The 17,423-nt window shown below is 26.9% G+C and overlaps 4 protein-coding genes across 4 annotated transcripts; 2 read left to right on the forward strand and 2 right to left on the reverse strand.

Moving 5' to 3' along the window:
* Window positions 1-74: 74 nt before the first annotated feature.
* MKS88_001301 (rhomboid protease ROM3) lies at window positions 75-3,077 on the forward strand (the record flags this gene model as incomplete). The annotated part of the gene is made up of 1 exon (XM_067214215.1): window positions 75-3,077. One exon carries the CDS (start codon window positions 75-77, stop codon window positions 3,075-3,077), a length of 3,003 nt encoding a protein of 1,000 aa, XP_067074673.1.
* Window positions 3,078-3,535: 458 nt separating this feature from the next.
* Window positions 3,536-4,715, reverse strand: MKS88_001302 (rhomboid protease ROM3; the record flags this gene model as incomplete). Its single annotated transcript, XM_067214216.1, has 3 exons — window positions 3,536-3,995; window positions 4,263-4,391; window positions 4,591-4,715. The coding sequence occupies 3 exons, from the start codon at window positions 4,713-4,715 to the stop codon at window positions 3,536-3,538; spliced, it is 714 nt and encodes a 237-aa protein (XP_067074674.1).
* A 2,510-nt stretch (window positions 4,716-7,225) lies between these two features.
* MKS88_001303 (protein disulfide-isomerase) lies at window positions 7,226-9,087 on the forward strand (the record flags this gene model as incomplete). Its single annotated transcript, XM_067214217.1, has 2 exons — window positions 7,226-7,401; window positions 7,812-9,087. 2 exons carry the CDS (start codon window positions 7,226-7,228, stop codon window positions 9,085-9,087), a joined length of 1,452 nt encoding a protein of 483 aa, XP_067074675.1.
* A 1,391-nt stretch (window positions 9,088-10,478) lies between these two features.
* Window positions 10,479-17,045, reverse strand: MKS88_001304 (SET domain protein; the record flags this gene model as incomplete). Its single annotated transcript, XM_067214218.1, has 1 exon — window positions 10,479-17,045. The coding sequence occupies one exon, from the start codon at window positions 17,043-17,045 to the stop codon at window positions 10,479-10,481; it is 6,567 nt and encodes a 2,188-aa protein (XP_067074676.1).
* Between the last annotated feature and the right edge of the window lie 378 nt (window positions 17,046-17,423).

The raw sequence follows: 17,423 nt of genomic DNA on the forward strand, positions 1-17,423 counted from the left end.
CTGAGACCCTCAAATTAAAATATGAATAACAACTGTATAATTTATCGTTTTTTGTATTTTCCTTGTTTGTTAAAATGTTTAATAGAAGAGGCTCATCAAGTACATTTTCTAGTAAAAATTACTTGCTATTAAAAATGTATCACATAAAATCATATAGCTTTAAAACTCATAAAATAGCCATTTGTGGTAAAGCCAAATGCAGAGAACAATGTCGCTTTTTTCATAATGCAACTTATTTGGAAGACTTAAAAATGTATGATTTAAACTTCATTGAACGAGTAAAAACTGATAGCAAAGAAAGGTACAAAGAAGGTGAGACATATGGTAACGTGCAGGAGAATTCTGCAAATGTAGAGTTGAAAAGGGGGTACTCACAATGTAGTAGGGATGTAATACCTAAAGACTGTAAATATGATATATATGGTAAACATGAAAAATATGGTAAATATTGTAAAGATGGCGAAGAAGAGGACGACCCAAAGTACAAAGAATCCCCTTCCAGTAGTAACCCTAATGAGGTTCAAAAAAATCGAGAAACAATCAAGAATAAACTAATATATGAACTATTAACCGGGAAAGAAAATAAAAGTGAAAGAATCTACTACCTTTTAGAATTCCTATCAAATGAAAAATGTAACAATAATAACAACTTCTCTACCCTTTTTATGATAACAAAAATGTATAAAAATGTAATTATGAAAAATGATAAGGCTCGTTGTTCTAACACCAAAATTATAAACTATGTTAAAGAAAGTATAAATTTTGTAACACATTATTATAGGTATCATGATTACTTATTTAAATGCTTTGAACTTCTATGTATATTTAATATAAGCGATATTAAACTATATCAGAAAGTCCTTTACCTAATCCTCAAGCATTCAACTAATGAAGAGACAAATATTATTTCATGCTATTATATTATTAAACATTTATATAGTAAGAAGTTATACAATAAATTAATTGGTAACTTGTTAGCTAAATATCTTATGAGAAAATCATTTTTCAATTTTTTGGAAAAACAAAATTGTGTAAAATCTAGCTTTTTAATATTTTTGAATTATATCATCCACTCTAATGTGTATATAATATCTCATGATGTTTTACAGAAATATGTACATTATTTTAGTGATGTAATATTAGTGAAACACTTAGAATATAAAAATGTAAGTAATGTGAATGAATTAATAGAATTTCAGAATATATTATTAACATGCAATTTCTATAATGACAAATTAAATTCATTGATTAAAAAATATATACAGACATTTTTAAATACCATAATAAGTCCATCTGATATGCTACTACTCTCATCAAACTTGTTGCTTAGTTTTACAAGAAATGATCATATTTTGATTTTTCCAAATAAGAAATGTCCAAATTATTTTAGCGAAATACCATCAGAGGGAGAAAAAATGATTAATAATGTTACACAATTTAATCAGAATTACAGAAATTTTTTATGTATGAAGACCCTTGCAAATACAGTTGTTAGAACTAATGACAACTACATTTCAAATGTTAATACAAACACTAACCTAGATTATATTCTAAGATATTTTGTATTATCTTCATATTGTCATTTTACCCTATTCTCCAATTGGTGGTCTGACACTTCTATATATTGGAAATTAAAAAAAAAAAAAAAAAAAAAAACCATTTTAAGGGAAAGATTACCATATAAAAATCATTTAAGGGAAAAAATTACGCATCTTTTAAATGTTATACTATACAAGTATAAATATTCTAAAAAAGCTAGCCAAAATAATGTAGAACAAGAGGAACAAAATGCACTTTTGGAGGACCAACAAGAAAGAAAAAATATAGAGGAAGAAAACGAGTTACAGTTACTTAGATATAAATACGTACCATATTTATTCAAATCACTTGTTCGAATATCGATATTTAACACCAATTTGATACGAAGCGAACCTATTATTCTATTATTCGAAAATTTATTTTTAGATTGTGTTAATGCTTATATAACGAACTATGAAATGGAAAGGGGGAAAAATTATATGAACACTGATAACTCTGCAAAAAAAAGTGACCAGAGAAAATTGGGACCCTCTATCACGTATACTAATTGTACTAATAATGAGATATCAAATATTGTGTACAGGTTAATAAAAACACATGAACAGTCAGATTTATTAGAAAATTATAACCTTAGCCTATATGAAATAAGTTCTATATGTGAGTGTTCTTTTCTTTTGAAATATTTGCAAGAAAAGGAAATGGAAAATATGGAAGTAAGATTTACTCTAAACACTTCTGTTGATATATTTGAAAAAACGCTATACATGTTTTTAGATAAAATTAGTATAAAATGTATGAATACAAAACTGAATCATTTTATCTTAAATAGACACTATTTACACAATATCTTATTGCATGAGTACGTAAATTATGGAAATGCTTTTTTTAAATACTATTTGTTGTTAAGAGTAATTCTACCTCTACTGTTTAGTGATTCCCTCTCAGAATGTTTAAGTGTAACCAGAAGAACTCTTGTTCATATCATGTCTTTCTTATTTGTCTCTAAATTATCAAGCTTCTCTTCGCTTAGAGATGATATAAACGAAACAGCTTTCGACATCAGCAGAAGCCACAACAGCAATAGCAACATCAATAGCAACAACAACAACACCAGCAATAACGCCAACGATAACACCATCAACACTAATAGTAGTAGTAATAGTATCATTTTAAATAATTATGTCAAATGGGAAAATTCTATCATATCTATAAACAATCAAAGAAGAATAAGAAAGAAAACGAAAACAAAAAGATTCTTATTGGATTTCATATACGCTGGAGAGTTAATGAGACCTACTTCCATATACATTATGTGCTTATTTCAGATAACTAAGTATGATGATATGTACGATTATTTTTTAAGAGATGTTTTAAAAACTGATTATATCACTCCTGAAAATAAAACAGAGTTTTCAATTTTTATAAATAAGTTGAGTGCCTCAACAAATGTGAGTATTAGGAGAATTCTTAATGATAACAGAAAAAAAAAAAAAAAGAAATACAAAAAACCTAATACTCAAGTTCACACGGCATATTAATGACAAACAGCCTAACGGGAAAATAAAAAATAATTAAGGCACAAATAGAGGCAAAGCTATAATATAGTGTCTTTTGAAAGCTGCAAAAAAGAAGCAATAAAAAAAAAAAAAAAAAGGTGAAGGCATGGCGCATTAAATTTTTTTTATATTTTCATCTTATTGTTCTATCATTTTTCTCATTTTCTATCATTTTTCTCATTTTTATCATTTTTCTTATTTTCTATCGTTTTTCTCATTTTCTATCGTTTTTCTCATTTTTATCATTTTTCTTATTTTCTATCGTTTTTCTCATTTTCTATCGTTTTTCTCATTTTCTATCGTTTTTCTCATTTTTATCATTTTTCTTATTTTCTATCGTTTTTCTCATTTTCTATCGTTTTTCTCATTTTCTATCGTTTTTCTCATTTTCTATCATTTTTCTCATTTTTTTTTATTTTTCTTATTTTCTTTAATTTTTTTCAGTTTTTTTGTCTGTACAAGTCATATCCCACAAACTTGTTGAAGTGGCAGGCCAAAAAGGCCCCACACAAGAAACCCCCTATATGGCCAAAAAAATCAACAGTCGGAGAAAAACTAACAAATAAAAAGAATATTAAAAAAACGCATATATTGAAAATATAATACTTTTTTGCCTTCTTCGATAAATTTTTCCAAGCCAAGAATATTTCTAAAATTGAACAACCAATTAACCCAAACCCACTAGTTGATGCGCCAACAGCAAGCTGGCAAGGGTTACATATTGTAGTTAACACATTCCCTGTTAAACCAGACAAAAAATATATTAACAGAAACTTGCTTGATTTATATTTACTTTCAATTACTAAACCTAAATTTAATATGCATATAATATTTATAATTAAATGCCACCAATTCGCATGTAAAAATATGGGAAACACCAATCTCCACAATTCTCCTTGCCTGTTCAGGTTTTTTTTCCCGAAAAACACAAAGAAAAAAGTACACATACATATGTATATATATATATTAGCAGAGGGTTCATATGAAGACTAGGAAATAGTCATCGCTGCTGTAAAACATATTCGTTGGCAGTTAAACTGGGGTGCATTTTATTGTACGTTGTAAAAACATAGTATTATATAAAAGTGCATATTTATATATATGTATACACATCAGATAAAAGGATATATATATATATATATATATATGTATATATAAAGGAAATACTTAATAGACGGGCCGTAAGTAGCACCAAGAAACATCAAGATCTGCACATTTGGCAATGCTAAGTTTTCGCTCAATAAACAACTTATTATATAAATTATTATTTGGAAAAAACTAATCCATACGATTATTCTACATGTGAGGAGCGGAAGAAAAATACGTATATATATGTGAACAAATGTATGTGCCGTGCTTCTGTGTTGCACAATTTTGTTTGTATATATTAATATATGCTTAATATTCATATATAAGTACATACATACATATAAACAAAAATACATGCATGCACACGTTGATATTTTATGTCGAATGTTTTGCCAATTTCATTTACTTATTTAGAGATATTTCAGGAAACAAAATATCATAAAATTTATTCTTTGAGTTGCTATCAATCAATTCAATAGTTTCAGGTGACAAATGAGCGATTTCTTCATTTTCCCAATCTCTTCTTAACATTATTTATGTTTATATATATGTGTATATATATGTATATATATTAAAAAAAAAAAAGAAAAAGTCAACAACACTATTTATTTAACAATTTACAGTGTTATTTTTATAGAGAAGTAAAACTATTCAATACATATACATATGCTTACGTACTCATATAATTCTATATATAAGCGTATACATGTTTTTATGTGTTTACATTCTAGTATATATTTTTTTCATATACATTTATTTGTGATGTCCATATATCATAATGATAATATTTTACCTATTTAATTAATACATTAGATATTTACACCAAAAAAAATTATGCGCCTCTAAATAATTAAATAAATTATTAAAATTTACTTACAATACATTTTCGTTAATTTGTCTTACATTAACATTAAAAGCAACAGCAAAAATAAAAAAAAAAAAAAAAAAAGGAAAATAATGTGTAAATACACATATATTCCTTTTTTCTTATCCCCTAAATAACAACTTTACAAATACCGCATTAAATATATATATATGTATTAAATTCTAGAGGTTATTCCCCTTAAGGAATAAAAAAAATATCCAAAGGCATGTTTGCTTGTAATAATCAACAAAAAAACAATCGAGTGTTAAACGATCATAGAGGATAACAAAAGTAAAACAAAGGAATAGTAAAGAAAAATATATATGCTGAAGTAGCTTTGATGCATAAAAGAAAACAAAATGATATGACATAATCACTAATTTTTTTTTTCTACTTCTAAAAAATATATTTTTTTAAAAGGGTGCATAAATGGAAATTAATCTAGGAACAATTAAGCATAGTTTCCTCAAAATTAGAAAAAAAGAAAAAGAAATGCATCAAAATATTTATCATATGGTGTTGATTTTCCCTCCAAATTTCAATTTAGTTCGAAAAAAAAAAAAAATATATATATATATATGCCTACATTTAATATAACCGTTTCACTTATACTCTAGGAATTAGTTCTTTAAATGGTAAAAATAAGCCCCAAATATATAAGTTAAAAAAAAAAAAAAAATATATTATATATATATATGCCTACATTTAATATAACCGTTTCACTTATACTCTAGGAATTAGTTCTTTAAATGGTAAAAATAAGCCCCAAATATATAAGTTAAAAAAAAAAAAAAATATATTATATATATATATGCCTACATTTAATATAACCGTTTCACTTATACTCTAGGAAGTAGTTCTTTAAATGGTAAAAATAAGCCCCAAATATATAAGTTAAAAAAAAAAAAAAAAACTACCAAGTCTTCATTTATCATATATAAAGAATAAATAATATACTCATATACATCATGATAAATTTATTCTAAAAAACAAGAATTAAAAAGTTAAAAATTAATGAGTACCCATTTAGACCTAATTATTATTTAAAGCCGTACCTACTATTACTAAACATTTATTAAAATTTTTTTTTAAAAAAAAATTGTACCTTCTATTAAATATATTTATATATATATATATGGTTTATACAAATTTTAAATATACATATTCTTTCACATATTATCAGAAGTAGAGTTTTTAAATATGTTCTTCCCATATTTAACATTTTAAAAGCAAGGTAGTTACTATATTCCTCATTACCGAAAAAAAAAAAAAATGCACTTTAGTTTTAAGTGCACACATACATTTACTTACCCTTGTTAAGAATACACTTCTATAAATAATATAATATTCTTTTTGTTTTTTTTGCTTTTATTCTCTGATATATGAATTTTTCCGTTTTGCTTATTAAATACTATTTTATTTAATTCTTTTCAATGCATATATACATATAAGCACACAATGAAGGAAAAAAAGTCCAAAAAAAAGGCATAAAATTTAAAACCGTTTTACATGCGCCATAAATAAATATGCGTTCTAGTAATAGAGCTATAGGCGTCAACTGTATAATGTAGTATCTTCATATTCATATATATAGATATATATTATATGTTTATTTTTATACATATGTATATTATTTAACGTATACACGAGTTTCCATATACGTAGTTTAAGTGAAAAAAAAAAAAAAAAAAAAAGCCCAAAATACATTTCTTCAAAAGTTGAAATAATTATGTAAGAATAATAAATAAGAACGCATGAGGAAATAGTAGATTTTTTTTTTTTTTGAAAAGATATTTTTTTTTTATATTGGAATTTTATTTTTTTTAAATGAAAAAGCACCCTTGAAGAAAAAAAAGTATAGTGTACATAAGAATTTACATTATTTATATTATATTTATATTGTATTGTTTTATATACACATTTACTTCGCATATTCACAAATATTGAACGTTATAGTTATATTTAACTATATATATATATATATATATATTTATTTATTTATTTATTTATTTATTTAAATATTGTTTAAAGAAAAAGAAAACAAGATCCTTTTAAAAGTTAGCATATTTTTGTTTAATATTTTTTTTTCCTTCACAAGATTAAAACACAGTTATAGTAATAATAATATTCATATATGATAATATTCAATATACATTTATATAAATAGGCTTAAAAAATGAATAATGCAAAGTATATTTCCTTTTTTTTATTTTTAATTTTCGTTGTTTTGCAAAAACGTGCCTATTCTCATGATGATCTTTTTAATGAGAACGTGAAAATTTTACATACTAGCGAACTAAGCAAGTTTATAACAGATAATGACATTGTTTTGGTCATGTTCTACGCACCATGGTAAGAACAGTTATAAAGAAAAAAAAATAAGAAAAGAAAGGGGAAAATGAAAGGGAAAAAGAAGAAAAAAAAGGAAAAAAAGAAAGGAAAAAAAGAAAATGAAAAAAGGAGGGATCAAAAGAAAGGAAAAAAAGAAATTGCAAAAAGAAAAAGTTTATATTTCCGCAAATTTTTACATTTTCCAAAAGTTTGTTTTCATTGTTAATTATGTGATACTATATACATTCGTCCATATGTCAATATATATGTATATATATGCGTCTGTAGATGCATATGTACATCTGTACGTGTGAGGTGTATGTGCACACGTGAATACATATACCCCGCGTATATATGTGTATGCATATACATATATGTATACGTGTGCACATTTTAATTGCGCTTCACTTCTTTCCCCCTCCCCCCTGAAGGTGTGGACATTGTAAAAGGCTAATTCCAGAATACAACGAGGCAGCAAATATATTGTTAGAAAAGAAAAGCGAAATAAAATTAGCGAGCGTAGATGCAACGACAGAGAGTGGACTAGCCCAAGAATATGGAATAACTGGTTATCCCACTTTGATTCTATTCAATAAGAAAGTTAGAGTAAATTATGGAGGAGGTAGAACAGCGCAATCAATCGTAGATTGGTTATTACAAATGACAGGTCCAGTGTTTACAGAAATAACAGGAAATATAGAAGACGAGTTAAAGGAAAAAAAACCCTCTGTTGCCTTTTACTATGAATATAAATCGAAAGATGATGAACTATATAAAAAATTTAATGAGGTAGGTGACAAAAATCGTGAAATTGCTAAATTTTTTGTTAAGAAAAATGATAAACATAATAAAATTTATTGTTACAGGAAAGATGAAAAAAAAGTAGAATATGATGAAAACACCGATTTATCTGAGTTTGTTTCAACAGAATCCTTTCCATTATTTGGTGAGATAAATACTGAAAATTATCGATTTTATGCAGAGAGTCCGAAAGAATTAGTATGGGTTTGTGCTACGATTGAACAGTATAATGAGATAAAAGAAGAAGTACGTTTAGCTGCAGCAGAATTAAGAAATAAAACACATTTTGTTTTATTAAATATTCCTGAATATGCAGATCATGCTAAGGCATCATTAGGCTTAAGTGAATTTCCCGGTTTAGCATATCAATCGAGTGAAGGAAGATATATATTAACAAACCCTAAGGAATCTTTACGTAATCATAAAGCAATTATAGCCTTTTTTAAAGATGTAGAAGCAGGGAAAATTGAAAAATCTCTTAAATCAGAGCCCATACCAGAAGATGATAAAAATGCACCCGTTAAAGTAGTGGTAGGGAATTCATTTGTAGATGTAGTTTTAAAAAGTGGAAAAGACGTACTAATTGAAATATATGCACCTTGGTGTGGACATTGCAAAAAATTAGAGCCTGTTTATGAAGATCTTGGTAGAAAGTTAAAGAAATATGATTCCATAATTATTGCAAAAATGGATGGTACTCTAAACGAAACACCAATTAAAGATTTCGAATGGTCAGGTTTCCCAACCATCTATTTTGTAAAAGCAGGAACTAAAGTTCCTTTGCCTTATGAGGGTGAAAGGTCCCTAAAAGGATTCGTAGACTTTTTAAATAAACATGCTACCAACACACCTATTTCTGTTGAAGGGGTTCCTGAATTTGAAGATGGAACTACAGAAGAATTGTAATTGGTCCTTCAAACTTGTGCATATATTTATATATTTGTAAACATGTTAATACAGAAAGGGGAAAATAGATATGCATGGACCCGAAGAGATGACATATTAAAGGTGTACCATAATTACTTATTTTGAGAATAACAAAATGTTATAAATAAAAAAAATAAAAAAATGAAAAAAAATAAAATAAAAAAATAAAAAAAAAAAAAAAAAAAAAAATATATATATATATATATATATATATATATAAAATGAATAAAAAAAAATCATAAAATATATAATAAAATATACATTTCTCATCAGAATCTACAAACTGTATACATTAGTGCAGGGAATAAATTAAAGGTGCATAAGCAGGAATATATACGTCTACCATGAAAGCAGTTAATTGTTACTTAACCCTATCATTAAATCTTGAACACTTAACGAACTAGGAATGTTGACATTTTTTCTGTGTACATATGTATATATGTATATATATATATATATATGTGTGTGTATATGTTGCCAAATGCATATTAAGATATTTGTGTATACAATAATATAACCTTATGGTTAAAACTACATTTTTTTTATCCCACATGTGAGTAAAGGGGACATTTTATTTCGATTATTAAATAAAAAATACTGTTATGAGAATATATTTATTTGTAGTGCATTTTTCTAAATAAGTTTTACTTTTATTTGCATGAAGGCATCATATATTTTTCATACGATAATATATATATATATATATATATATAGCTGTCATATGTATTAGATATATATATGTACATAGTTATGTACATGTGTGCACGTAGTACATGGGAGTTTTTCATACTTTCCTTTTCAAACGCTTCATAATTCAACTTTAATCAAGGTTGTAATTTATATGAACACATTGCAAAAGTGGAAAGACGTCTGTAACTCATTTTTTAAAAAAATAAAGGAGTAAAGGTGGGTATAAAGAAAAGTTTCCCTTTTTTGTATAGCAAGAAAGTGCAAAAATTGCGCAGTTCAGCTTCGTGTGGGACAAACATGTTTATATATATATATATATATATATAAGGACACACACGTAATAATATAATTCCACTTTGCAAAATGGAAAACTTTTAAAAATGTTTGACAAATTTTACGTTATTCACTCATTTTAATGCTACACTTGATAACTGAAAGTTACACAAGTATGTATATTTAACTATAAAAAAGCAAGAGAGGTAATAACATACATACATATATATATATATATATATGCACCCCATTTTGCGTTTAAACGCAAGCACAGGAATTAAAATTTTCTACTAGAGTAATTTTCATATATATATATATATAACCAAATGAAAGTAAAAACGAAATATGCACAGGGGGGGAATTTTTTTTTTTTTTTTTCTTCCCCTTCAAGGCAAACACATATTTTATCATCCTATGTACCCCTTGCACTTTTTCGAATGACACATACACTTAATATTTTTGTAGTTAATTCCATAATGATATTTCAAGGGTTCATCTGGTTTTATATCTCTTGAAGCAAAAATGCCAACTGATGGATAGTTGTCACCTCTCCATATTGTAATGACATTTACATTAGGCTCACATGAATGGTTTAAAAAGCGAGCAACATTAGAAATAAACAGAGCATCAATGCATGGAATTTTCCAATCATCTGGATATGTTTCATCTACTTCAGCAGTTTCGATAAAGTAATTAAAATAACCTTTTTTGTCATATTCATGTTCTCGTGAAATCATTTCTTTTCTTGTTGTTATTTCACCAACGTAATGCATAATTAACGAATTTGCTTTAATATATGAACAAGAAACAATATCCCATCCAATATCTCTTGTTTTAACTACCTTAACAGGGTAATGTAACCCCTCAGGGAAAACGTTAGTACATTTTGAAGGGTCACATAAACAATTACCTGAACATGCAGCTAAAACGTTAAAATCATTAATATCATAATTTTTATTTCCATCGCAATAGATTCTGTTTGTCCTTTTATGTCTTAACCCTTTGCAATATCCATTAATATATATTTCATCAAATTCTTTTTTATTATAATTTTGAGGAGCACATCCTGAACAAAGTGGTAATAAATTATATGGAGGAAGTCTGGAAAAAAAAATGGTTTTATTTACATAAGTAAAATTCATAGGTGGTAATGCATCATCTACAACATTCTCCACTGGTATTTCAAATTTTTCCTTTCCAGCAGATAAGTCTTCATAAGGATTCCATGAATCACAAAATGGTTTTTTCAATTCAATATATGCTGATATAGCTTCTTTACTTTTTATTGGTATAAATAAATGAGCTGGTCTTTTGGCTAGCTCACAGTTTATTGGAATTTCTGTTCTTTTAATAGATATATCTAAATTTTTCAAATTTTTCATTTTTACTCTTTGATTTTCATTTATTTCTTTTTCAAAATTTAACGTTTCTAAAATGAGCACAAGTGGTAAATATTTTCCTAAACACCAGAAGGGGAATTCATTAATCAAATTTTTACTCTTATTTTCATCATTATGACATTTATTTTCTTTATTTAATTTTTCCTCCGATATATGTTCTTCTCTACCCGCTAATGCTCCGTAATTTGTAAGTCTTCCTTCTCCATTAAACTCCTTTTCACTATTAGGATACAACTGAGTAGTTTTTGTATTATCATCTTGTTTGTTCCCCCACCCAAACTTCTTATCTGCTATTATACCACACTCGTTGGAATAATCTTCACGATTTGAATGATTATTGTTCATCAATATATTCTTTTCATTATCTGATGTGTGTAGTAGTACACAATTTGATTGGTCTTCAATTGCATCCACTTGTTGTGTTGTATCATTTTTTATCTTCTCACCAGAAGCAGCACTATGAACTACTTCTTCTTTAAGTCTTTTCTTACATTCTTCATACATTTTCACATCTGTTTTGATCCATTCTGTAGCCAATTTCTCATTAATACATTTTTTTCTTATAAATTTATATATATGATTAAAGTTGGTAAAAGTAGTAGATTTATAATTTTTCAAGTAAGGAACAGTTAAGGTCATAACTATTTCTTTATTTAAAAAGACATTAATTGACACAGAATTTTTCTCAATAAGATATTTTTTCCTTTCATTTCTATTATCAAAAATACGACAATTATTTGGAATAAAACATTTGTCCACATATAGTCTTTTAAAAAAGTAAAGAATATCCCTCTTATATTCAGAAGTAGAATAATCATTTATCGTATATGCATTAACTATTTTGTATATACCATCATATCTTATACCGTAGTTTGGACTATATTTTGTTTCTAAATTATTATGACGAAAAATTCTTATAGGCATTTGTAATAAATAAGAATTATATAATGCATTAGCATAACATTTTCTAAGACTTGATATTTTGTTACTTAAAAAGGACAATAAATATCTTAACACGAAAAAATTACCATTATCTGTTAGTACATCATTTTTTGAATTCAATATAATTGAAGAAACGATATGTTCATTTTTATTTATTGGATGTAAAAACAAATTATATGATGTATATTTACACAAAAAAAATAAAGAAATATGATAATTATGAGAAAAATGCGTATTAACCTTTATATCTAAAATGTTGAAGTTGTTGCTATATAATGAGTCTACTGTTAACATATACCTCTTTTCCTTATCCGTCATTTCATTCCCATTATAGTAGTTATAGCCATAGTTAAAATTGTAGCTATTGTAATTATCTTTGCTACAACTAATATTATTATTATTACTATTATTGCTGTTACTACCGATATTACCACTGTTAACATTGTTATTATAATTAGTACCCCCGTCATTACTACTGTTACTATCATTATTACCAATAGTATCTTTTTTATTATTTCCATTAGTATCATTGTTTTTACTGTTGTACACGTGGTTGTACTCATTAAAAGATTTCATTCTGTTAATTTTTGACTTGTTCATTTTTCCCTCCATCTCTCCATCATTACCATAACAGTAATAATCCTCTCCATTTCTATTCTTTTTATTAAGTTTATCATTCTGCATAATCATTTTATAATTATTTTTTATTCTTTCTAAAAGCATCACATTTACATTTTCAAGCTCATTTACATCTTCCGGGTAGCACCCTTCCTCTCTCTTTTTTTTTTTCTTCTGCTGCTGTTGATAATGCTGATGTTGATATTGCTGTTGTTGTAATTTATTTTTTTTGCCCTTCTCTGAACTCTTCTTACCCCTAGGTATTCGGCCCCTTCTACGTCTGTTCTTCATTAGAGAAAGATTATTATTACAGAAAAATTTCTTCCTCCCCCTTTTAATAGGTACATTATTACTATTATTATTATTATTACTAATTTGTTTAATTTCCTTCTTTTCTTTCACATTCCTATTTCTTAATATCAACTTTTTTTTATATTCTCCCGTTGATTCACTGTTTTTTTGAACTCCTTTCTTTTTAACAATATCTTTACTATATTCCTCTTTTTTTTTTATTTCAGCATCCTCATATTTGTTCTTATCGCTATCAAACTCAACAGAGACGCGATTCCCCTCACTATTATTATTCATAACATCTTCACATTTTGGTAATAACACAGGAATTTTTTTTTCTTCCCTTTTGCATTTTCCCCATTCTTCTGCCGCACTGTTCATATGTACATCTTTCTTATGATAATTTGCTTCAAAATTGTCTTTACTCTTATCTTTCTTACCATTTTCAGTTAAGTCGATTTTTTCGCCCCTTTCGTCATTTTCACCCCTTTCACTCTTACAATATTTCATCATTACCACATCCTCATTTATTACACTATATTCATGCTCATCCTTTTCCTCTTTTTTATTAACCGAATGATATTCATTATGGTTACGTTGAAAACACTCTTTGTTCAAGTTAGCAGTTTTTCCTTCATTTTCGGATAACATCTTCTGCTTCTTATAAACATATGCATTGTTTTCCTCCTCATCGCTCGAAAATAATTTTCTTCTCTTTCCTTCACAATTAAGAAAATCCTTTTTTTCATCAGTCATGTCATCATCACTAATATGCGAACTTTCCTTTTGTTCACTAGAAACACATAATTTGTTTTTTTCATTATTTAAAATTTCATTTTTTTCTGTTTCCTCAATTTTGCAACTTGTATCTTTCTTTTTCAAAGATAATTCATTATCTTTCTTTCCTACGCCTGTAATATCATTGTAATCAAAGTTTCCATTCTCTGTACTAGTGTCAATAGTACCGCAAACACCATTCTTACTGTTTTCGTTCTTTCCTCTGCTTATTTGTGGTGAATCTGAAATGGAGATAACTACTTCTTCCTTTACCACTTCAGGAATGACCTCTTTCGCTTCTCCTGTTCCTTTTGCACTACTACACACATGAAAGCGATCAAGTTGTTTATTTTCATCTGCTCCATCTGGGAGTTTATGGACCGCGTCGATATAACTACTTTCCTTATTGTCTACTTCTTCCACAGCATGTTCTACTAATTCATTCCCATTCCTACCAATGTTAACGTCATGGTGTTCACCCTCCTTTGGGGAATTCTTTAGGAACGCAGAGTTCTTCTCTATTTTATTTGTAGTTTCCTTTAGAGCACTTTTACGCATAGCACTGTTACACTCGTTTTCGTCATTCGAATAACTAGAGTATAAATATGGTCTATTTTTATACATAGTGCTAATTTTTCTATTATCCTTTTCGGGTAAAATAATATCGTCATATGTTTTATTAGATTGCACATTTTTTTTTGCAAATTTTATATTATGTATGTTAAAGTAGTAGGAATTTATAAAATCAGCTATAGGTATTTTTTGCTTGTTAATATTTTTATAATAATTATCAAACATAGCTAAAATAATAGAATGAGTGTCAATTAAATTATCTTTAATTCTACAATTTGAAATAGCTTTTTCATCTATATATATATTTTTGTTTTGTATTTGATAATATAATCGTAAATTTTTAAATAAACAAAAGGTATATATAAACTTTAAGGAGCTCTTTAAAATTGCAATATCGTAAGAAAATAAATTATATAACATAAATTGTTCTACTAACGAATCTTTACTAGATAATGAATCAGTAAAATTGAATCTTTTCATATGTTCTTCACGCACTAAATTTAAAAAAATAGCATTTTCATCATCTGTTAAATATCTTTTCTTAACTTCATTAACAAAAGATATATCATTATTTTCATTTTCATCTAATATAATAATTTTTTTTTGAAAACATTTATTATTTAAACAAAAAGAAACTGAACTATTCTTACTTGAATTATCATCATCCATTTTAAGAAAAAAATGTTTTGAAATATTTATATTCGAAAATTTATTATTCATATCGTTCACATTGTTATAATAATTTTCTGTTAACTTACTTTTATTTTCCTTTTTATTTATATTCCCTACATATCCTTGATCATATTTATATTTACTGCCACTAATACTACTATTATTATTATTACTATTATTATTACTGTTATTGATATTTCTTAGTGAAGAACGTAGTATTTTCTTGCGTGTGTTTCTTCTTCTTTTCTGTTTTATCCTTCCCCGGCGTAATTTTCTTTTTCTTCTTTCACCCACTCTTTCACTAATACCCTTTTCAAATTGCTCGTTATTATAATCTCTTAAATTACTATTAATGCGAAATGAATTACTACCTTTTGACATTTTTTTTTCTCTCCGTCCTTTTTTTCTACCTACTTTGTTTAAAGCTACCATATTGTTACTACTAAATAAGTTGTTACTTCCGTTCTCTTTTTTGTTATCATTATGATCATCTTTGTTAACAGCTCCAATATTGTTTTTCGCCCTATATTCCTTTTTCAAGAAATTTGGATTACCTCTTTTTCTCACTTTAACAATCTCTTCGTTATCTCCTACAACACTGCACTTAACTTTGTTGCTTGTACCGCCTGGGTCATTCAGTTCGTCACTGCGACAACTGTTAATAAGGATGTTACTAGCATCACCACTGTTGTTTATGCTACCGTTTCCAATACCGGTATTATTGTTAGTGCGCCCACTAATAATATCGCTACTGTTACTGTTAACATTGTTGTTCATGTTGCTGTTAATGTTGCAGTTATTGTTACAGCTATGATCGTTATTATTATTAACACATACTCCATTAATATCTTCCACTTTGTTTCCAGTTGATGTATTCTTATCCGTGCTTCTTCTTGCAATATTGTTACCTCCAACATTGCTCCAGTGAATGTTATTCGCATCAATAGCTTTAAAATCAGCCGAGTTGAAGTGAATGGCTTTCATATCAACACCATTCTCATCAACACCATTCTCATCAACGCCATTCACATCAACGCCATTCACATCAACGCCATTCACATCAACGCGGCTCGCATCAAGGCAACTCATATGAACAGTATTAGCGTCACTACTACTTACATTAACATTGCTTTGTTTAAGTATTTCTTCGCCCCCATAACTTGGGCAATTTGCGTTAAAGTTATATTTCAAGTTGCCATTTATGTCAACCTCTTGCTTTTTATTATTTGTTTCTTCTGAAGCATACGTGCTGTAATTGTTATTATTACCAAATAAATTATTAACTTTTCCATCATCATTTTCGATTTCTTTCTTTTGACTAGTTTTTACATATTTATTTCTTGGATTCACTAGTTTTCCTTTTAGTATTTTTTCATTGTATTTTTTTAAGTTGTTTTCATTCTCGCTACCTTCATACAAGTGTTCCTCTTCTAAGATATTTAAATTTGTTGCTGTATCATTTCCATCCTTATTTTCGTTCATTTTCAATCCTTTATTGTTATTCTTCAAAGTAACAATATTATTACTACTACTATTATTACTACTATTATTACTACTATTATTACTACTATTATTATTATTATTACTGTTACTACTATTACTAATGTTAATATTACTACCACTACAATTAACACTGTTGTTTATGTCATTTTCTACTTTTCCATTTCCACTTGTATTCTTTTTAATATTCTTTCCCTTCATATTTTTCTTTTTACTCAATTAATGTTACTAAATGTTTGTGTTCCTTCTTTTTTTTTTTTTTTTTGTTGCTATATTCATTTAACCTTCTGTTCCCCTTCCTTTCTTTTTTTTTATCATATATACCATATAATAAAAATACGGCTTCGTATAATTATTATATTTGTCTTTTTTATTTTTTTTTTTTGATAAATAATGAAAGATGAAGGAACAAAGGTAAGAGAAATGAAAATGTTATATACAAGCAAAAAGCAACTATTACTACTCACATATTACAAGCTGTCTTACATGTTACGCAATAAATACTTCAAAAGGATATATACATATGTATATACATGTATATATTATATATATATATATATGTACATGCTTATATATGTA

Source organism: Plasmodium brasilianum, chromosome 5 (genome assembly GCF_023973825.1).
Source record: "Plasmodium brasilianum strain Bolivian I chromosome 5, whole genome shotgun sequence".
Taxonomy (NCBI): Eukaryota; Apicomplexa; class Aconoidasida; order Haemosporida; family Plasmodiidae; genus Plasmodium; species Plasmodium brasilianum.